The sequence below is a fragment of the Clarias gariepinus genome, chromosome 16 (assembly GCF_024256425.1).
Source record: "Clarias gariepinus isolate MV-2021 ecotype Netherlands chromosome 16, CGAR_prim_01v2, whole genome shotgun sequence".
Taxonomy (NCBI): Eukaryota; Metazoa; Chordata; class Actinopteri; order Siluriformes; family Clariidae; genus Clarias; species Clarias gariepinus.
In genome coordinates, this window is record NC_071115.1 from 6272553 (window position 1) to 6295265 (window position 22713).

Genomic DNA, 22713 nt, shown 5'->3' on the forward strand with positions numbered 1-22713 from the left:
CTGTTATTAAAATGACAAGCCACATAAATGACATGTAGTGATTAATATTTCCATCAAAACAATTAATCCCATTTAAATGCTGACTGGTTCTCTTTCCATGCTGTGTTTTCATGAGGAGAAACATCACTGCTGGTCATTTCATTCATCAGTTCATTCACCTGATGTGAGCCAGACAGAAAAGAATACTTTACATTGAAAATCATAAAACGATGGGGTTTTATTTTGGGGAGAAGAATATCCAAAAAAAAAAAAATACATTTATTTTATTTGTAAATGTGTTGTGTTGAAAAAGTCATTGGTTTAAAAAAAAAAAAGTACTTTATAATAAAGACGTTATTCTATAGTTTAAGCGTTGTGTACATCTGATAGATCTTCTGTTCCTCTGTACATCTTTTGATATGTTTTGATGTGCAAGTGAATAAATTGAAATTAAAGCAAATTGGCACTTTTTGAATGTCTCTGGCTTTTTTCCCCTCTCTTTCTACTCGTTTTGTCCTTAAATATATCATCACTTAAAGGACAAACAATTTATTGAATTGATTGAAATCTCAGCATGCAAGCAACAGCATAATGACGTCATGGTACCTAGGGACAGCTACAGTGCATGTAATAAGCGCAGTGTTTCACAAAATGTGAGCGCCCCTAGCGGGCTGTGAGGGAGCTACAAGCTGGCTTCAAAAGGTCATTTATAACTTTTTTTTTTGTTGTTTTGTAATTAGGTTCTAAAGATTATATAAATGTAAATATTTATGATTCATTATTTACATTAAAAGGTAAACAGAACTAAGAAAAAAAACATGGGATTTCAATGATCTATCTACTTTATTTATCTTTGGTCTCATGTGTTCATTTATCTCAGTAATGCAACTTAAAAGGTGAGACTAATATATGATATAGACTCATTACATGCAAAGCAAGATAGTTCAATCCGTGATTTGTCTTCATTCTGATGAAAACCCCAAATCCACAATTTCAGAAAATTAGGATATTGTAAAATTGTTCAATATTTTAGGCTCAAAGTGTCCCACTCTAATCAGCTAATTAAGCCATAACACCTGCAAAGTGTTCCTGAGCCTTTAAATGGTCTCACAGTCTGGTTCAGTAGGAAGCACAATCATGGGAAAGACTGCTGACCTGACAGTTGTGCAGAAAACCATCATTGACATCCTCCATAAGGAGGGAAAGCCTCAAAGGGTAAATGCAAAAGAAGTTAGATGTTCCTAAAATGCTGTATCAAAGCACATTTAATAGAAAGTTATGTGGAAGGGAAAAAGTGTGGAAGAAAAAGGTGCCTAAGCAGCAGGGATGACCGCAGCCTAGAGAGAATTGTCAGGAAAAGGCCATTCAAAATGTTAGGGACTTTCACAAGGAGTGGACTGAGGCTGGAGTCAGTGCATCAAGAGCCACCACACACAGACGGATCCTGGACATGGATTTCAAATGTCCTAAAGGCTAAAGAAAAAAATAACTGATCCGTTGCTTAGTGGTCCAAAAGTCCTCTTCTCTGACTGTCTTTTGCATCTCATTTGGAAACAAAGAACTCAGAGTCTGGAGGAAGAATGGAGAGGCACACACTGCAAGATGCTTAAAGGCCAGTGTGAAGTTTCCACAAGCTGTGTTGAATTGGGGTGCTATGTCATCTGTTGGCTTTATGGGGATCCTGACCTTATTTTCCAGCAGGACTTGGCACCTGCCCACACTGCCAAAAGCACCAAAACCTGGTTCAAGTAATTGCTGCAAAAAGGGCCCAAACCAAGTATATACTTTTCAGAGGTCCGATATGTTCTATGTACAATCCGTGTTTTATTGATTGTAATATTCTAATTTTCTGAGATTGTGGATTTGGGGTGTTTATGACCTGTATGTCATAATCATCTCAATTATGACAAGGCTTACTCTTTAAATGTTGGTATTTTGCTCTGAGTACCTTCTGTTCATGCATGTTTCATTATTTAAAAAAAATTTTTTGTTTCCAATTAAAAAAAAAAAAAGATAACAGCTTGTTTTTTTTTATTTCTAATTGTGTGCACAAATCAAAAATAATTGTGTATTCAAACAAAAAGTGGAAATGCAACAGATATCGAGTGCACAGTTTCCACTGACCGGAGGTGACATGGTGGTGTAGTGGTTAGCACGGTTGCCTTGCACCTCAAGGGTTTGGGTTCGATTCCCGTCTCTGTTTGCCTGTTCTCCCTGAGCTTGGTTGGTTTCCTCCCAAAGACATGCAGATTAGGCTAATTGGTGTTGGTTTGGCACCCTGTCCATTATGTGCCCTAAGTCTCCTGGGATCGGTTCTAGGTCCTTGTGACCCTGGATAAAGTGGTATTGATGATGAGTGGATGCTTTTGCTTGTTTCTTCATATGTATAATCGATGATGTTGTCTTCAATCAATTCATTAGCTAGGTTTTACCTGAGGAGCATGGTAATTTTTGGAACATTTACCCTAAGGAAGCGAAACATCTAACCCTCTAAAATGCCTTAAACAAACATAAAACACTTGCATGAACGAGCATGAATGGCAAGTTTAATCAGCTTAATTGAGGATTTAGCGCTGATTATATCTTGAAAGCCAATCTTTTAAAAAAATAAGTAGCTGGACAGGAATCTGGCGAAGGGTACGGGAGAAAAAACTCTCCCTCTCTCTGTCTCTCTCCCAATTCCGATGCAGATTTTATACACAAAAATTACGACAACAAAAAAATCTATGCAGAAATTTCTGCAGCATTGTCACATTGCAGAGATACGCAGGGGAGGCTTGGAAATGAGTATCTGCAGATTCTCTGTGAAACACTATGTCATCTGGAGGAAAAAAAAACGTTATCTAGCACAACGTGTGAAAAGTCACGAAAATGGAAAGTGCTTCTTCAGTATCCATTATTTCCTATTTTTTAATTTTTTGGTGATTTGAGCACATAATAGGCAATCAGAAAATAAGCTGTTATCTTTTTTTTTTTTCATTTGGTGTTTGGAAATAATATATATATATATATATATATATATATATATATATATATATATATATATATATATATATATATATTTAATATATACAAGGTGTATATAACCCTAACCTTAACCAAAGGTTCGATTCCCACCTAAGGTATCAGAGCATGTTTGCATAGACTTTGGATTTTCTTTCAATGCTTGATGGGTGTCCTCCGGTTTCCTCCCACTTTCCAAAGACATACAGATTAGGCTAATTGGAGGAAAAATATCAAAGAATGGGCAATGCAATCCCTGCAAACTCCACGCACATAGACCCGAGGTGGGTATCGAACCCGGGGGTGCGAGGTGACGATGTAAACCACTACACAGTCTGGCTCGGAGGTCCGACATGCCACACGAACCACATGCCACCCCATCGCAGTGCAGACACACACACACTCACACTACAGGCACAGTTTGGGAACGCCAGTTAACCTGATGGTTTTGGACTGTGGGAGGAAACTGCAGTAGATAAGAGTCATTATCAAACATAAATGGCATTTTGAAGTGAAGTTTTGTGTAACCAGACTTTAAAACTTAAAGTGTGGGGTGAATTACATGAACAAGTGAAACACATTTTAAATGTTAACATTTCACAACTTTCATAAAGCACCAGACATCGAGTGTTCAGTGCTTGGCCCCAAACTCTCCTGTCCGGAAATGACGTCACGGGCGCGTCACTGATGATGAAATGCGGCGCGCGAACCCTAAGAGGAAAAACCAGAACACGATTTAAGGATTGTTCCGTCGCTGTTGAAGATTGAAAATGAGTAAAAAGGACTCCGCGGGTAAATGTAAACATTATTTATTGTCTGTGTAAAGTACCTGACAATACCGATTTATTTTACTTCATGTGAGTATACTTTGCTAGCTAGTAGCGAATACGCTAACAGTCGCCATTTCTCTCTGTGCTATGATTGGCTAATGATTTGTTCTAGCAAGCCCCATTGGCTGTGTTCTGATGAATAGCCAATCGTAGCGCAGGAGGCGGGAACAAATCAGACATCAGTGTGGGCGGGACTTATTTAAAAACTGGTGTAAATGTTTAAATTTAGTGTACAATCTTTGTTTTTTTTTGTGTGTATGTGTGTTCAATGTTATTCCAGCATCAGACATCATCCTGTCCTATCTGAATGAGAAAAACAGGCCGTACAGCGCGCAGGATGTGTTCAGTAACCTGCAGAAGCAACACGGACTCGGAAAAACGGTATCAGCAAAAAGTCACCGAGTAGCTCATCGCTGCAGGGTTCTCGATTCTGATTGGTCAGAATGTGTTGAGGAGGTTTCTATAAGAGCTGTAGCTCAAAACACAGGTTTATCTTAATGCACTGGTTAAACAAAACATACAATAATAATAATAATAATAATAAGGCCTTATTATTCTGCCAAATTCCACCAAAAATTGAGTCATTGGATAAAATCTACTTTTGCTTAATTAAACAGCAAGTAAAATATATAAGAGAAACCCAAATTATTTGGTTTACTTTTTGGAAAAAAAAGCAACTTTTATTTTTTAAATGCATACAGTACAACATTTAATCAAAAAGAAACATTCAACAGTCATTATTCATAATACAAGAAATAGCTTAAAGTTACCTGAGATGAATTAAGTGCATTACAGTGCCATACATTCTTATTTTAAAGCCTTTTCAGATGCAACAACTAAAAAAAAGGTATTTCAAATGACTAAGTATTAAAAAAAAAACTAAGGCACACATTAAAATAAACAATTACACAAAAACCCTAAGTTGTGCAACTTAACTTTCAGGACTAAAAGTTTCTAAATCTACAGCTCAGGCATAACATAAGCCTTTACTGACAATTTCTGTCATTTTCTCTTTTTGGTTTCTTCTTCTCTTTGGCTCGCTGATATTTTTATTGCTCCTTTCCATTTTGCAGCCCGCAACAGAACGCTCCATTAAATAAATACACAGCTAACTGTTTGTGTCCCCTTCCGCTTTGTGGGTGACGTAAGCGCTGCTTCTTTGTCAGTGTTTACTGGCGGCTTGCATCCGGAAGCACGCTGTGTCACGCCAAACAAATAATGGCGCAAAAACATAACGCAAGCTTTGAAAATTTATTAAAAGAAGCTTCGAGGCAGAAGATTTTGCCTCGATCATTTTTTGTAATTGAATTATTCGAGGAATTGTTTCAGCCCTATAACGCATGTGGTCAAAATAGCACCAGTTGCACAGCTCCTAGTGTACACAGGAGGATGTCTTTTGGCACACTGACTTATGAAGGTCGGTGCTCCCTGTGACTGCACATGCTGCCACCTGTTGGCGTGTTTATTTAGAGAGAGTGTGTGTGTGTGTGTGTAGGCAGTGGTAAAGGCCATGGAGCAGCTTGCACAAGAAGGCCGTATCAGAGAGAAGGTCTACGGCAAGCAGAAGATCTACTTTGCAGATCAGGTGTGTATGTTTTTAAATATGGTAACATATTTTTAAAGCAGTTGGTGATACATCTATCGGTGAGAAATACACACCTTTAACATTGTGCGCGTGTGTGTATCTTAAATATCCATCTCAGTCTCAGTTTGCCGATGTAAGTGATGCGGATCTAAAGCAGATGGATTGCCGCATTTCTGAGCTTAACAGCCAGGTGGAGGCGGTGACGCAGACCTGCAGGCAACTCGATACAGGTACACACACACACACGCACACACACACACACACACGAAAGCCTGCTGTATATCACGTATACAATATAAAACTGTATGGAAGTGTTTTCTTTAAAAATGTGTTTTCTTTAACACCACCTGAGCAGCTGCAAATCAAGAATTCCTATGAAATGTGTTGATTATGTTCAAGCATCGTTTCCATAGTAACTGATTATTCACAGGGACTCGCATCGCAAGTGATGTATATCTCGATCTGAATTATAGAATTATAGAAGTGTTTTGTTGTTTAACAGCGAACAATGTTAGTTTATGCCATGATGTTTTTCATGAGAAGAATTCCGCATTTCTTAAAGGAGTCTCCATTTAACTTCAAATTAATAAAAAAAAAGTACATTGTTATTGAGCAGCACGTACGTGCGCCATTATTATTACAGTAAGTCCTTGACTCATAAACATCCGAGTTACGAATTTCCACTGATACGAATAGACTGCGGTTCTCCGAACATTCGCTGTGCATACAAATCAAATCACGAACATTTCCTTAGGCGCAGTTATGGTTTTTGGCCACTTGATGGCAGTGTAGGGAAAGGGGACAGAGATATAATCCAGTGGATTGGTATGCTTTACATTGTGTATTTGTGTCAAAGGCGTATAAGCCTCACTTCAGACTTAGAAACAAATCTGACTTACGAACCTGCTTCCAGAATGAAACTCGTTCGTAAGTCGGGGAAACTGATAACAGGAACTAACTTTCTTTTCTTCGCCACATGTCCGACAAAATAAAATGTAATTCTAAACATATAAAATTAGTACAAGTTTAAAACTTGATGGTTTCAAAGGTTGACGTCATCGTCTTCAACAAGAACGACACACACATGGGAAAAATGTACGATTTTCCCATTCATCCAATTATCCATAAATGTTTCTTACACCTTTAACTTTCACATTCTTTGCTGTGTATGTTTTTTTTTAATTTATTATTATTTTTTTTTACTTTATGCAGAGCTGAAGGAGCTGAACAACTCACTGACCACGGCGGAGATGACAACGCAGATTAAGGAGCTGAAGGCCGAGTGTGAAGATTACAGAGCACGACTGGACAAAATCAAAACGGCCACCAATCACGTCACGCCCGAGGAGAGAGAGAAGGTCAGGGATCTCTGTTTAACACACACACACAAGCCAGTGTGTAACGATGTAAACTGGTGACATTACATATTAGTTTATAGTGTGCGGATATTCAAATTCATATTCTAGAAGTGTAATAAAAAAATAATAATTTCCTGCCCTCAAGCAGCGCTGTGAAAAAACACCATTCGTTTATAATTCAAAAGCATTTTTTTTTATAAGTTTTAATGCCCGATTTCAGAAACCAGCCAGATTGTTTTGAGGTAAATACGAGCGACTGGACGCAGTTACTGTGGGAAAATAAATCAATCGATTTCTGGTCAGAGAATGTAGTTTTGTTTTGTTTGTTTTCATCTCTTCTTAAAATTGGGATTTTAACAAGAGATTAAAACAAACAAAACAAAACTCTTTTATATCCACCTTCTGACTTGAACACTAGGTGTCGCTATAACCTATAAAACCAGAAGCGCATGAGCTCCCGGACGTCTGACATAACTGATGGTGCGTTCCGATTGAATTGCACTTCACAGTGTGTTTAGCCATGTTAAATGTGATTCCAAACCGCAGGGAGCGAAAATGTTTAGTTCCAAGGGAACTGAGAAGGGTGTAGGGAGCAAGTGACAAGTCGCACATAACAAGTTATACATGTTTCGCACATGTTTTATAACATGTATATATAATCAGTTATTGTTTCAGTATAAAACTTGCACACGTCACACACTATACCGGACTGACCCTAAATATTTGTTGAGCGCGTTAGTGTGTGTGTGTGCGTGTGACAAGTAAATGTGTTTGTGCATGTTTGTGTGTGGTGTGCGAGTCTGTGTGTTAACATTGGTGATGTGTGTGTGATGTATGTGTATATTTCTGCGTGCAGGCGAGTGAGACAGAGATGTGAGTGTGTGTGAGTGTTAACATTTGTGGTGTGTGTGTATGTGTGTGATATAGGGTGTGTTTGTGTATGCCTGCGTGTGTGAGTGTGAGAGTGTTAACATTTGTAATGGGTGTGTGATATAAGTGTGTCTGTGTGTGTGAGAGATGCGATTGTGGGTGTTAACATTTGTGATGTGTACGTGTGTAGAATAGGCCGCAGACGCTGGAAAAAAACATTACGCTATGATGTCCCTGTACGTGATCTCACTAAACGTGTCACTGAATATAATGTCACTTAATATAAGGCCACACAAAGGTATTAACCACTTTCCAGCACAAGTTTAAGGCATTATCACTGCTGACCCGTTTGAGATATCAGAAATCCCTCTGCAATTTATTGTCTTCGATGTCTTTAGATCACATCGGCCCGGTTTGGTGACGATCGGATAAATTCCCTAGAAGGAGTATATCAAAATCCATCGGGTGCGTTTTTGCGAACGACCCAAGCACCCTGCACCATCGCCACTCCGGTGCACCTGAAAGACATGTGTGCACTGATGGGCACACGTACCAATACCGTCATGACATCATTTTAGAAAAGGAGAAATTTCAAGCATCACACAATGATGTCACGCAGAAAGTTATTAACCACATTTCGGCATAAATCAAAGGCGTCGTCACGGCTGACCCGTTTAAGATATCAAAAATCCCTCCGCAATTTTGCATCCTCAATGTATTGAGATCAAATAGGCCCAGTTTTATGGCGGTTCCTCACACACTATGGCTGATGTCATAGTGTTTGGGCCCTAATTATGGATGCGAACCACAGCAGTGGCTGAATCACGCGTTTTTTTTAACAGCACATCTCATGTGCATTTGATTTGAGTGTGAACGTCACCTTTAACAAGTACCTGACTACATACAGAGAAAGCTTTAATTTAATTTGTTTGTATGTTTGTATTTTCCTCACAGGTATACAAGGAGAGAAGCCTCTACGTGAAGGAGTGGAAGAAACGCAAAAGACTGGTAAACCTCTCCCGCTCTCCAGAAATAAAGTGACTGATGCGGAATTAAAATGTTCTACTCTTACACCACAGAATGTCTGTGTATCTGTTCAGTTCTTTACTCTGATTGGACAGAAGGTGTAGAAACTCTTTCTTTTGAACGTGTCAGCGTTTTTTATTTACTGGGGCTTGCATTTTAAAAGGTGCTGCTAATTAATTAGAAATGCGTTATGTAATTGTTGGAGTTTTTTTTTTTGTTTTTGTTTTTCACTACTTTACTTGTTGTCTCCAGTGTCAGCACTTTTTGTCTGACGACGGTTATAATTGTTCCTAAATTTAACCATAAAGGTAAAATGTATGATGTGTGATAATTCGTTAATTCATAAAAATAGTAAAAATTGTATTTGTTAACTAAATGCTGAGGTATAAGAGCATGAGTATTACCCCAGTGCGTCTCTGATTACTTTCTTCTAACAGCATGTTTCTGAGTGTTTTATTTTTTTATTTTTTTGCGTGTTGTTTCTGATTATCCAGGCCACCGATATGATCGGCTCCATTCTTGAGGGTTACCCGAAGAGCAAGAAAGAATTTCTGGTAAGATAACGATCCGATATCGATATTTGTTTAAAAAATATATGTTCTGACATTTTGACAGTATAATTGTGAGGTGTGAATCTGCAGCCATGGATAAATCTGTAACACCCAGGACAAGCAGAGTTTGTGTCAGAGCAAACTGTTTTTTTTTCAGAAAAAACAGCAGAAAGTAAAATGTACGTTTTTTTTTTGTTATGCTTGGTTTGTGCTCGGACATGAAATGTCAACTGTGGGACCTTATATAGACAGGTGTATGCCTTTGCAAATCAACTGAAGTTACCACAGGTGGACTCCAATTAAGCTGCAGAAACATCTCAAGGATGATCAGGGGAAACAGGATGCGCCGAAACTTAATTTCGAACCTCATGGCTAAGGCTGTGAATACTTATGTACATGTGCTTTCTCAGTTTTTTAAAAATAAATTTGCAAAAAATCTCAAGTAAACTTTTTTCATGTTGTCATTATCGGGTGTTGTGTGTAGACATCTGAGTAAAAAAATTTATTTAATCAATTTTAGAATAAGGCTGTGACATAACGTGGAAAAAGTGATGCACTGTGTATATATATAATTTTTTTCTCTATCCATTTTTTCCACTGTTCTTTAACCCTTGTGTCCTGTCTCTGGGTCCGATCAGGAGGAGGTCGGAGTCGAAACCGACGAGGATCATAAAGTGACGGTTCCTGTGGTCTGACACCAGAACCGCGGAATCTCCAGAGCCGGGAACGAGGTCCGCATCAGAGGAGATTCCCTGAAGGATCACTACTAGTATTATTCATGGCTTGTGTGATTTGATTTAGAAAAAAAAAAAAAAAAAAACTAATGTAAATAGGTTTCAACATGAAATGTTTATTTTTTCCAATTACAAAGAGCGTTCATACAAAAATATTCAGATATTACGATAATCTCTGGTTATAATCAGCAGAGGTCTTAAGCACAGAGTGATGCACTGAGCTGCGTTTTTTCGTGGAGTGTCCCACGGTATGGCTAATAGACAGAAAGAGTCCCTTTTCTTCCAGCACTGCATCAATTAAAACAACTCAGTAATTAAAATAAATCCTAAACGAACATAGAAATCTGTATATATTTTATTTTTTTCCTGAGATGGTTGGTTCATTGTATTAATCTCATTTCTTTTGCGTTTAATCCAGGACTGGGATTAATCCTTGTATGTAAAAAGAAAATAAAAATTTAATTGAAAATGTTTTGAATAATAAATAGCTCAACACAATCATTTTCTTCTCATTAAAAAAAATAATACATAAATATGCTAGCTAAAACTGCCCCCTTGTGCTGGAAACTTGGTACTGCGTCACCTGATTTGCATACCAGACTCTGATTGGCTCTTATTTTGTAACACTTTATTTTGCTTTACAAGCTCTTTCCAAACTCATAAAAATACCTTGTACTAAAGTTAAGGATGTCCCCAAAGACAAATCTTAACACCTTAAATAAAAAGAAAAAAATATTTTGTTGTTTTTTTCCCCTTTCCCATGTGATTTCGTGCACATTCAACACCGCAGTCAAGGCACCTGAATGAGCAGTTGTTTTGCTTCTGGGAACAATACGACTTCTCGCTACGTTCGGTCTCACCTTAGCGAAACCGTCGTTCTGTATGTAATTAAAAGTTGTGCTTTGGGATCTGGATACGAGGTAACGAACAAGAAAGAACATGTGATAGTTCAGCGTGTAGATAACATTCTCGAAAACACACAAACACACACACACCCGTAAAACGGTCTGAAAATAACAGAGTCTGACTCAGAGGTAAGCAAGAGAGCGCGCGCGCACACACTTAGCATGCATAATAAAACACTGACGTTATTGCATCGGTTTTAAGAGCTACTGATAAACACCATGTGGAACTGGGGTGTGTTAGCGAGCACTACAGAGTCGCGTGGGACTATCGTGATCGCACTTCCTTTTTTGCACACAGAGGTCAACACGGCTTAAGTGTGTAAAAGCTGCTTCAGCAGAATGTCTCCTGCATTTTAAAGCTAAAGTGATTCTCTTTCTTATGACTGAACCCAAGTTAGAGGTCTGATGTTTCTCCCGGAGGGATTTTCCAGGCTGTATTTCTAGGACGCTGCCTCGTTCTTGCTCCAGAGCGAGTAGTCTTAAGTGAACCAAGACCTTCACCATCCTGGATCACAAATTCTAACCAAACGCATTACCGTTCTTGTAAAAACTGCTTTAAGTTGTTAAGTAATTCATAAAAGTGAAATATTTGCTTTGTTGGTGCAGTCAGAAGCAGGGCGGAATTGTGTTTCCATACACCACACTAGCACTTGGCCTGGAAAAGATCTCAGAGACTTGCCATTAATTAAAAGCTCCAGCTTTGACACTGCTGTCGCTGGTTTTGGAGCTTCTATTTGGGAAAGCGCAAGAGATCCAGAGATTTGCTACGGTTCTGGAAATCCCATTTGGAAATGCTCTAGAGATCCTGTTTTCTCTAAGGTTCTGGAGATCCTGTTGGGAATGTTGCAGCGGCCCAATTAGGAATAGCTACAGAAATCCTATTTGCTCATTTGGAAATATTCCAAGGATCCCCCATTCGCTGAGGTTCTGGAGATCCCATTTGGAAAAGCTGCAGTGTACCCATTTGCTCATTTGAAAATATTTCAGAGATCCCATTCGCTAAGCTCCGTTGCTCATTTCCAAGTTTCTGGAAATCCTGTTTGGGAAAGCTGAAGAGATCCCTTTAGCTAGGGTTCTGGAGCTCCCAGTTGGAAAAGCTTCACAGATCCCATTTGCTAAGCTTCTATCTGGGAAGGTTCTGGAGTGCAAATTCAAAAAGATTTGTTTTCCCATTTGCCAAAATTCTAGACATCACATTTGATAAGGGTCTAGTGCACCCATTAACTAACAGTCTGGATCTCCATCTCGGATTTAACAGTTCCATTTCTTATTTAAAAAGTCCCAGTTTCTCATTTTGGAAGGTTCTCGGGCTGAGTGAACGAGTAGATATAAAGTAAACGGGACATCAGTTAAGGTAATTACACGTCAGAGTTTAGAAATATGGACTCCCTGAAATCCTTTGAAAGCAGAAAACCCTGGCCCAAACATGGCTAAGTTTAGGAACACACGGTCAGATATAAGAACGGCGAGTGCTCTTTGGGTGAGGGGTAGTCCAGCACGAAGCGGTGATGTAATTTTGTTTTGACATTACGAAGCAAAGATGACAAACCAAGGCTTGTCTAATGCTCGCTTAAGGCTAAAGGAGGCCCAGATACGTGATTAGGTCTGCATCATTTCTGAGATGTCGGATATGATGTCATTATAAGAAAACGGTGGTGTGATTTTGTATATTGTGATCCCTCACTCATGTTGAACCTGGAACACACCCCAGTCCACGTGGCTGTCTTTTGTCGCACAATGCAAACAAGCGCATATTAACCTCCATATCTTCTGCCTTAAACGGAGGCAAGAACCGTCTCTATTTCACGAATTACGTTTCTCCCCCAGTCTCACCAACATTCAGTTTTGTCACTCTTTAACTACTGCTGCTGGAAAAACCAAGCGGCTCAGCGTGTATCATGTGTTGCATTGTGGGACAGGCATTTACAACCCTGTAATTATAACAATAACCATAATAATCACGATAAAGAATTACATCAACAACAACAATAATCTGTGCCTTTGGTAGAGTCGATAGGCAAGGAGGAACCTGAAGTTTCATCATGTCTGCACATCCTGAGTGTGTGAGAGAGAGAGAAAGATCTCCAGCACGTTAATACAGCTGGCCGTTCAGCTGCCTCAGGACTCCCACCACAAACTCCCTCAGCGTCTGTGAAAAACACACACAAACACTTTTAAACAAAACAGTAACCATGTCATTTCAATTAAAAACAGCGTTTTTACACTTATACAGGTAGTCCTAAACTTACGAACAAACTCCATTCTAGGGGCATGTTTGTAAGTCTGATTTGTTCTTAAGTCAGACAAAGTGACTGTTATACCCCTTGACATGAATATAAAAAGCATATCTCTGTTTTCTTTCTCAACACTGCCAAAAACCATAAGCGTGCCTAAGGAAATGCATCTCATTCCTCATGTCAAATGTAGCAGTGGCGTCTCTGTGCCTTTGAATCGTAAGGCGAATCCCGGACGCCATTCTGTCTCAGAGCTGTTTCCCACTATATTGGACTGTGAACTCTTGTTTTGTTAAGGATTTTCCGAAATTCTGATTATTTTCCATTAGGACAGCTTTACAGGACGGGACATTTTCTATCATCGTTCTCCCGGACTAAATCATTGAAACCAGACATAGGATGATGGGTTTACCAGATCCAAAAAAAAAAAGAAAAAAGAATTGATAGTAATGTCTGGTCACCAGTCATCCTTTTCTATGAAGGCTGATGGAGACAGGACGGTAATCTAGGTGAATGAGCGAGCCTCTGAGCATGGATGTGTGCGTGTACAGTACGTGTGTGTCAGGGTGTGTAACCTGCGGTTTGCAGTGCTCCTCAATCCAGCTGAAGACGCAGGCCGAAAGCTCCTGGAAGCTGCTGACGGACACTGAGGTGATGAACGACTGAAACAGAGAATCCATGATGTTCTGAAACACGCTGAACTTAACCTGATCGGAAACCTGCTCGGTTCCCTGCTGAGGGTTGTTCTGGTGAGCCTTAACAATCTGCTCGTAGTTCCTGTACGACACACAGGTGCAACATTGTAAACAGGTGGGTTGAATAAAAGAGGTATACAAAATGAAGAAAAAAAAATCCATATTTTTGACATTCTATCAGTGATAATGGCGTAGGATTACATTAAATTCACTAGAGTGTAACCTTGGATCACAACCATAATTCAGTCCGGAAGTGGAACACTTGTGAACCAAATCCATTTTTCCTATAAGAAATAATGGAAACTTAAATTATTCGTTCCACAGCCCAAAACATACATAAAAATACAAAAAAATTAATACAAAATATAAAGTAAAAATAAAACAAATTAACCTGCACTTTACCTTTTTTAAAAAAAAAAAGGAAAATAAAATCCCGACAAATAAGTGTTTCCGTTTGTGCACACAGGCGACGTGTATGTGTGAAGTTAAAGTAAGGAGCCCCTTCCCTTCTCGTCTTACACAGTTACCCTTCCTCCACTCTTTTCACACACACACGCACACAACGGAAACACTGTTTTATCTGAAAAATAAGCCCGAAATCTCTCTAATGACACTCGATTGAGCCACACGCTAACGGAATCACTGCTGTAAAGTAAAAAAAAAAAACAAATTAACCTGCACTTTGAAAAGAATTGCAACAGAGCAGTGTCTCTGTGTAGAGGAGAGAGAAAGAGTGTGTGTTTCTGTGAAGGTGAAAGTAGGAGGGGTCTGCGTGTGTGTGTGGGACACGGTGTCCAATGATGCGCACGCACAGACACAAATAGCAGGCTGAGCCTTGAGCAAAGAGAGAAAATGGATCTTTAACCTCTCTAATAAGATTTGCTTTTGCTTTATTCATCACGTGCGCTGTACACACGCATACAGACACAAAATAAAATGTTTTACACACGCACATACGTGGTCACAGTGTTATAGTAAACAGTACACACATGCACGAATATTGATTATACCAGTAATAGACGCACGCCAAGACCCAGCAGGGGAGGCGATTACCCACAATTCCGCAGCGCAAAAGAGTGAAAAAATGTTGGCTTAGTTGTGATCACGTGACGCTCGGCATCAAAACAAGAAGCGCATGCATGATACATAATGCTCGGTACTCGTAAACCAAGACTTGTTTAAAATGTATTTATTAAAAATCTTTGCTCGTCTTGCGGAACACTCGCAGACCGCGTTACTCACAATCCGAGGTTTCACTGTATGATTATTTTAAAGGAAAAACATTTTATGATTTTTTTTCAAGTCTAGGATTTATATCGTACAATCTAAATTTGAGAACATTCTGGCATAACAATGGAAAAGCTATAAAGCAAGCTCGGGTTTTGGTGGAATTGAGAACACTGAAATAAAGTCTAGAGGAAAACACCTCAGCCCCCGCCCCCCCCCAAACACACCCACACACACACACACACAAATACTTTTCCTAAAGGACTTCATTTCATCATGGTGAACTTTGCTCGTGTCACGCTGTTATCATCGTCCTCTTAGCAGCTCAGATAAAGCCTGATCAATGGCGCCAAAAACTCTCATACTAATAATAAGACGCGTGGGGTTTTAATATCAAATGGGGATAATTATAAAATTGTAATATTTATAGAATCGAATCAGCATTTGAGCAATTCCCGTCCCTACTAATATTTGTTTGTTCGTATTAGGATTTATTGCCATATCAGCTTCATCAGCTTTTAGGGTGCTAAACTAATTTATTCGAATCAATATAATATTATGCTATAATGTAAGGGATTTAAAGGGTAGTGGAGAAAAATAATTTAATAAAAAAAAAGAATAAATAAATAAATATCACATTATAACATGGGCTTGGCCAGAAGAACAAGATCTTACAACAAGATTTTTTAGGTGCACTTTTACTAAATATTGTAAAAGTTTTTCTGGTTTCGTCTTACAGAATTACTTGCGTAATGCGTTTTTTTTTTTTAGAGAAAATTGTTTTCTTATGGTATTAAACCTTGGGCAGGTCAAAAGTATATGTTCTATTGTTGGAGTAATGCTACATTACTGACATTTTTGAGCTTCCTCACCCCTTTAATAAATATGCATGGGTTAAATTTGTATGATGTAAGCATCTTTTCCTCACCACTGGGTTTATTTCAAATAATTTGTTGTTTTTCTCTCCTTTCTTCTGCTCTTCTTGCTTCTTCTTCTCTTTGGTATTCTTCACTTTCTGCTTGCCATTTATTTAATATATACTGATTTATCAATGGCTTGAGGTCAGAAGGTGGGATTTGACGTTCCCATGTAATTGTTTCTATGAGAGCTTGTTCGTTTCCTGTACCCTACCTACTACTAAACACATCCTATCCTACCGAGTCTCTAGGCTATAATCATCAATAGTGTACTTTCAGCCAATCAGAACGCACTATTTTTTCCTGCCTTGTTTAGCGGCACTCCTTGTTTGAATTTTTTTTTTATGATTATCATATTAAAATAATAAAATATAAAAACAACAAAAAAAGACTTCCTCATTTGACTAAATGTGCTTTTTTTTATTTTTATTAAACAACCTCTTGACTTACGTGAACCCTGTACCTTCACCCTTCCACTTTTTTGAACCTCACTCACGTTTTCATAATCTTCAGCGCCATCACTTCCTTCCTCAGCATGGACACTTCCTCTTCTTGCTTCTTCTTCTCTTTGTGAAGAAACTGAATGTAGTCTATGGCTGCAAACACACACGCGCGCACACACAGGCTGTTTTTTTTTTTTTTTTTTTTTTACACGTAAATGCTGAATCAAAATTCTTGACATTTTATTCGTGACAAATTGTTAAAAACAAAAACCATCACAATTTCAGCGTTGTGATTCCAACATCTCATCAGATTCAGTGTCAAAGTTTCCATGACAACAAGTGTAACTTTTTATAGAGTATCCTGCAATATCCTGCTCTGAGACATTGATCTGATTTTTTTTTTGTAAACTCAGTTTCCTTGCCATCATGCTCACCATAATTGGTAAATATTCTTCCACGTTTCACATTACTAACAGATTATCTGCTCTTTTTTTTATCTGATCAGTCTAATTGTTGCCGGATGTGCGAATCTCTTACTTTTCTGCAGCACCGTGGCCTTGCTGATCTTCTGTGCGGCCATGGCGAACTCGGACTGCTGCTGACAGGTGGGCACGATGGACTGCAGGTCGTCATAGCCTTTCTATAGGGATGTAAGTCAAAATATTCATCAGTTATGTGCTGTGGAGAGAACTGGAAATTCTCTCATCATCTCATTTATCTCTTATAAACACGTAGTGAATAAAAGACACAAACTCACTCGCGTGATATAATACAAACACTGCACTGTGACACAAGAGAGGCCAATACTTTTAAGGCTTATCCCTGGACATATTATTATTATTATTGTACTACGGCAATTCAGTACCTTACCTTGATAGCGTCTCTGCGTTTCTGCTCAGCCTGTGTGTGCGCTTGCCTCCTGCGGTCTTTATACGAGTCCTTGGTCTCGTGCTTATAATCGCTGTCTTCATCGTCTGAGACAAATGAAGAGAGACAGACTCTTAGTTCATCCTGAGAGAGAATTTACATTAACGCATCCTTTATGCTGATGGACAGGGATAGAGACCCCACCTATTACACTGTCAGGCACAAAGGCCACGCCTCCTTAAAGCTGACTGACAGGTATATAGAACATACCTACTATATGATCATCCTTAATGGCCACACCTCCTTCACTGTGACAGGTACAGAGACCACACCTACTACACACACTGTGTCAGACAGGTATATAAAGACCACATCTCTTCAAGGCCTTGTTAAAATCGAGTGTTTTTCTGTCCATCGTAGCGGGTGAGTGCAGATTAAGCGCAGAGGGTTTTCTACACATAGGAGTCAATGAGAGGGTTTACACGGGCTTTGGTGACGTGCGTTTATACAGCGTCAAAAAAACTTTTCATGCAGTCAGACAATTCAACGTTGTGCAGTCAGAAGGTGAACCCAGTAGCGGCGGAAATTTTTTTCACTCCCTACGTCGCCGTATTATGAGAATTTTTAAAACAAGAAGATTAATATAGCAAAATGGTCCATATTAAAAGGAGGCACCTAAACGACAAGGGCTTTCATACCCAGTTCCCAACACTGCCTCCACGGTTTAACACACAAACTACAATTTAAATAAAACAAAACATATAGGACATTCAGAGCGCGTTCGTTTATCCAAAAATGTAACGCCCGTGTGAACAAGGCCTTACTGGAGCGGTTATAGAGACCACACATGTAGAGACTACATCCAAATGTGAAGCTTTTAGTGTCACACACAAAGAGTCCACGCCTCCTTCACTGGGCGTAACCAGTATTAAAAACACCTGTGCCATTTATAGTAGTTGTTCAATTTAAAACATTTCTTTATTCTGTACTCATTTTGTTCTTGATTAAAAACTTTTATTTAGATTTTTTTTATTTACAGACCCTTGCTACTAATTCTATTTATTATTATTTATTTATTACATATACAAATTCACCCCGAAGACCTGAATAATAACCCAAAAGCAGGACAGGAACAGTCACCTGTGTTTGGTACGGATGACGCGCTGGTGGAGCCGATACTGTTAGCTCTGGAGACCACGGATCCCTTTCGCGCATTTTCCGCAAAGAAATCTGTCAAAAGAGAATCCGAGGGCATAAACTCGATGTTAAATCGTTAAACATTATGACCTACAGAAAGATCTAACCGTGAACTCACTGTGGTCGAAGCTGTCGCTGAAAGTGCCGTCTGACTGCTGAGCCATGGAAAGGTGGAGCGTGTCAAGCGGGGAAAATAGGACAAACTCAGATCAGCTTGAATAAAAGGGACATGCGGAGGTAGTGATCACACACAACACACAGACCTGACTAACATGTCCTGCTTTTATTCCCCTGCATCTAGGACACAAAACACCCCCTAGCGCGAGATGCGCTTGTTTAGCTCGGACACACACTTCATCATTTTAAAACCTAACAGCGCTCAAATCACATCCGCTGTCTTTTTACTTTCAACACCAACAATTTGAATCATCACGTTTTTTTTGTGGTTTATTAATAAAACAGGACAGAAGGTAGGAACACGGTGGACACACAGGTGAAGAGACATAAAGATGGGTTTATTATATATATATATATATACACACACTGTATACAGTACAGGCCAAAAGTTTGGACACACCTTCTCATACAATGTGTTTTCTTTATTTTCATGACCATTCACATTGTTAGATTCTTACTGAAGGCATCAAAACTATGAATGAACATGTGTGGAGTTATGTACTTAACAAAAAAAAGGTGAAATAACTGAAAACATGTTTTAAATTCTAGTTTCTTCAAAATAGCCACCCTTTGCTCTGATTACTGCTTTGCACACTCTTGGCATTCTCTCGATGAGCTTCAAGAGGTAGTCACCTGAAATGGTTTTCTAACAGTCTTGAAGGAGTTCCCAGAGGTGTTTAGCACTTGTTGGCCCCTTTGCCTTCACTCTGCGGTCCAGCTCACCCCAAACCATCTCGATTGGGTTCAAGTCCGGTGACTGTGAAGTAAGTACATAACTCCACATGTGTTCATTCATAGTTTTGATGCCTTCAGTGAGAATCTACCAATGTAAATGGTCATGGAAATAAAGAAAACACATTGACAGATAGATGAGAAGGTGTGTCCAAACTTTTGGCCTGTACTGTGCGTGTGTGTGTGTGTGTGTTAGGGCTAGGCGATTTGGCCTAAAATCAAAATCTCGATTAATTGAACATTTTAACTCGATTACGATTAATGAACGATTATTTTATTTTATTTTTTGCCCTCATAACACGTGATTGTGCTTTAAGTGTTGAAACAAACTGGTGGTGTTACCTTTGGGCGTCGAAACTGTTTTTCTACAGTATCTACATCTGACTTCATTTTGTTCAGTGTCATCCTTACTGAAGCCAAAATGTGTCCAAATAACGGAGACTGCATTTTTCTTTGGTACAAGCTGCTCTTGTTGCTCAGTTGTCTGTGTTTAAGCTCTCCATGCTCGACATGTTGGCGAAATAACGTAACGGAGCGGGGTCACGTGACTCCACACGCGGTAATGTTTTCAAAGGAAAAGTAATCGAAATAATATAGTTTTACAATTATAGGTTCTAATTGTCGATTTCAATTACTTTTCGATTAATCGCCCAGCCCTAGTGTGTGTGTGTGTGTGTGTGTGTGTGTATATATATATATATATATATATATATATATATATATATACACACACACACACATATATACACATACATATACACACCAGTATAATTGTATGTAGTATATATATATATATATATATAATCACCCCATCTGTCTGTTTGTTTGTCCGTCCACCAGTCATACTATTTGCATATATATATATATATATATATATATATATATATATATATAGGAATAGACAGGCCAATAGACAGGGCAGAGACCCAAACAGAAAAGTGGAAAGTTGACAGATTGGACTAGGAGGCACATAAACATAGACTGATATCTAAAGTGAAAATAATGGACACGCATAGACAAATAGTATGACTGGTGGACCAACAGACAAACAGACAGATGGGGTGAGGGACACAGACAGACTGGTAGATAAGACTGACAGGAGGACATATTGACAGACAGGCAGGTAAAAGGACACATTGGCAAAAGGACAAGCTAAATGCAGTGAGACAAGTGGACATATTAAGAGCTAGACACATCATAAGGATAATGCAGATGGAGGGACAGACAGGGAGACAGAGGCAGGCACATGCAGGGACAGACAGGCAGAGGGACAGACAGACAGGCACACAGATGGACAGACAGGCAGATAGACAGATGGACAGACACACGGAGGGACAGATGGACAGACACACGGAGGGACAGATGGACAGACACACTGGCAGGCAGACAGACAGGGTTTGGGCACTGGCTGGGAATTCTCTCTCTCACACACACACACACACACAATAGCAACTCTTAAAGGTGTCTAACCCGCGAGCACGTTATGAGTTTAAACACCGTGTTCACTTTTAGCATCGACGCGCTGCTGATTAGCCAAACAGCTAATTTACCAGCTCCACTAACCTCAGCTACAGCGCACTGTTTCCTGGCGTGTTTGTATGATTAAACACAGGCATAAAACAACCCTCGCTTAATAATAATTAAATAAAACATCAAATTACTACAAACATGACAGAATTATGCTCACTTTGTGCCAGGGATCCTCCGGCGACGCGCTCTGCTCCGTCATCTTGGAGTAAACACGGGCTCAATCCCAATCAACTTCCTCACGGATAATGAGGGCCCTACGTAGGGCGTATATGCGTGGAGACTCTCCACTTAAAGGAGAGCGCGGAGACAGGCAGTATGTAGGTATGTGGGACGCAGCCATACTACAGCGAAGAACAGGCTGGGGAAGTCAGACACAAGCCTTGCTCTGGAAACGCGCGCCCTCTATGGGTGACATGGTGTGTTAGGACGTTTAAATATTAAAGCTGGAGGATTTGATATAAGACCAATTACTGTATATACATTTTATCTATAACATAGCATTATTTATTTATTTTTTTTTTTTCTTGCTTGATATTTTTATCTTATATATACCAGTCAAAAGTTTGGACACACGTTTGGATTTGTTTTCTGGATTCTAGAACAATACTGGATTTTGTTTTTCAAATCTGAAAATTAACATATAGTATTAGATAATAACATACTGTATATAACATATATACATTTTTAAGTTTAACATTTTTTAAAGTAAACATTTATCACCATATATAAAGTAGTTAATCACTGAAATACTTAAATACATGTTATTTATATTAGCCTTTTTTATTTTTCTACTATATGAATTCCAATACATAGAGTTTTCTTTCTTTTTATTTATTTAATTTCTTTCTTTCTTCTAAATTGCTTTCTTGAGTAAAAACTGCTGTGACCTGCAGTATATATATTATATTTCCAAGTCAAATATGTTCATACTATAATAATTCAACACATCACAGACACCAGGGCTGATCTCAAATTTACATTTGAATTAAACCCTTAAGGTTAAAAAAAATTATTTATCAATAATATATATTTATTTTCAGCTTATTTCTGGGCTATAAATATTAACCCTGATGCTAAACCCAGGGAGTCTAGCCTCCGATCCTTGACATTCGTCTGTCCTTGTTATCTGTAACTATGCTTTATGTACATCTTGAAATTAAATCTGATCATTAAAAGACTTCACTTATTGCATTATTTATTCATTTATATCCGAATTAATTCCCGGGAATGTTTTTATTTTTAATTTTTATTTTTTAGTTGGGTCAAACTCAACATTGTAACCTGAACACACACACCTCTGTAAAATAATGGACCATTCCACAACTCACATGTGTAACAAGAAGTTAAGTTACATCATCACCAAACTGCTCCCTCTTTCCCTCCCCCCCCCCCTCTCTAAGTACAATCTATTACTCAGATTATAAACTGAAAGTACTTTGATCAGCCATAACATCAACACTATATAACTTTAACACATTGATTATCAATTATATAGGAGTAAACTGGTGACGGGATCATGTGCACCCAAGACTCCAGCCAGCCTGTTTCCACTAACCTCACAAAAAGGCCACGATAGACACCAGAACACCCAGTAATGCACCACTGGATTTGCATTGTTTTGTTATAATGGCAGGACCAATAGTGCGCATGATTAACTTTAGAAACACTCTGTAATGTATAGGACCTTTAGTTTAGTTAACCACGATTGGTTGCGCTGATACTCATGTCTGCCACATGGTGGGGATCTTAAATAACGCCTCTGTACACCTGCTTCTGTACACCTTTTTGTAGTCTCTACAACATCTGAACACTTTCTCAAGAGCTGCTTTATTGGAAAAAAAGTTTTTATTAGC

The 22713-nt window shown here is 38.8% G+C and overlaps 2 protein-coding genes across 4 annotated transcripts; one reads left to right on the forward strand and one right to left on the reverse strand.

Annotated features, from left to right (window-relative positions):
- The first annotated feature begins 3670 nt into the window (after positions 1-3670).
- psmc3ip (PSMC3 interacting protein) lies at positions 3671-10058 on the forward strand. 2 transcript variants are annotated; one of them, XM_053514745.1, is made up of 8 exons: positions 3671-3780; positions 4093-4193; positions 5308-5397; positions 5516-5627; positions 6610-6755; positions 8580-8633; positions 9146-9205; positions 9841-10058. In XM_053514745.1, the coding sequence occupies exons 1-8, from the start codon at positions 3753-3755 to the stop codon at positions 9895-9897; spliced, it is 648 nt and encodes a 215-aa protein (XP_053370720.1). In that variant the 5' UTR covers positions 3671-3752; the 3' UTR covers positions 9898-10058. The 2 variants fall into 2 exon arrangements, with proteins under 2 accessions (XP_053370720.1, XP_053370721.1); XM_053514746.1 differs by having other exon boundaries at positions 3671-3774.
- A 489-nt stretch (positions 10059-10547) lies between these two features.
- mlx (MAX dimerization protein MLX) lies at positions 10548-21199 on the reverse strand. 2 transcript variants are annotated; one of them, XM_053514744.1, is made up of 8 exons: positions 21018-21199; positions 18540-18573; positions 18365-18454; positions 17228-17331; positions 16895-16997; positions 16411-16510; positions 13651-13852; positions 10548-12990 (listed from the first exon to the last, which is right to left on the reverse strand). In XM_053514744.1, exons 1-8 carry the CDS (start codon positions 21057-21059, stop codon positions 12934-12936), a joined length of 732 nt encoding a protein of 243 aa, XP_053370719.1. In that variant the 5' UTR covers positions 21060-21199; the 3' UTR covers positions 10548-12933. The 2 variants fall into 2 exon arrangements, with proteins under 2 accessions (XP_053370719.1, XP_053370718.1); XM_053514743.1 differs by having other exon boundaries at positions 18540-18576; positions 21018-21198.
- Between the last annotated feature and the right edge of the window lie 1514 nt (positions 21200-22713).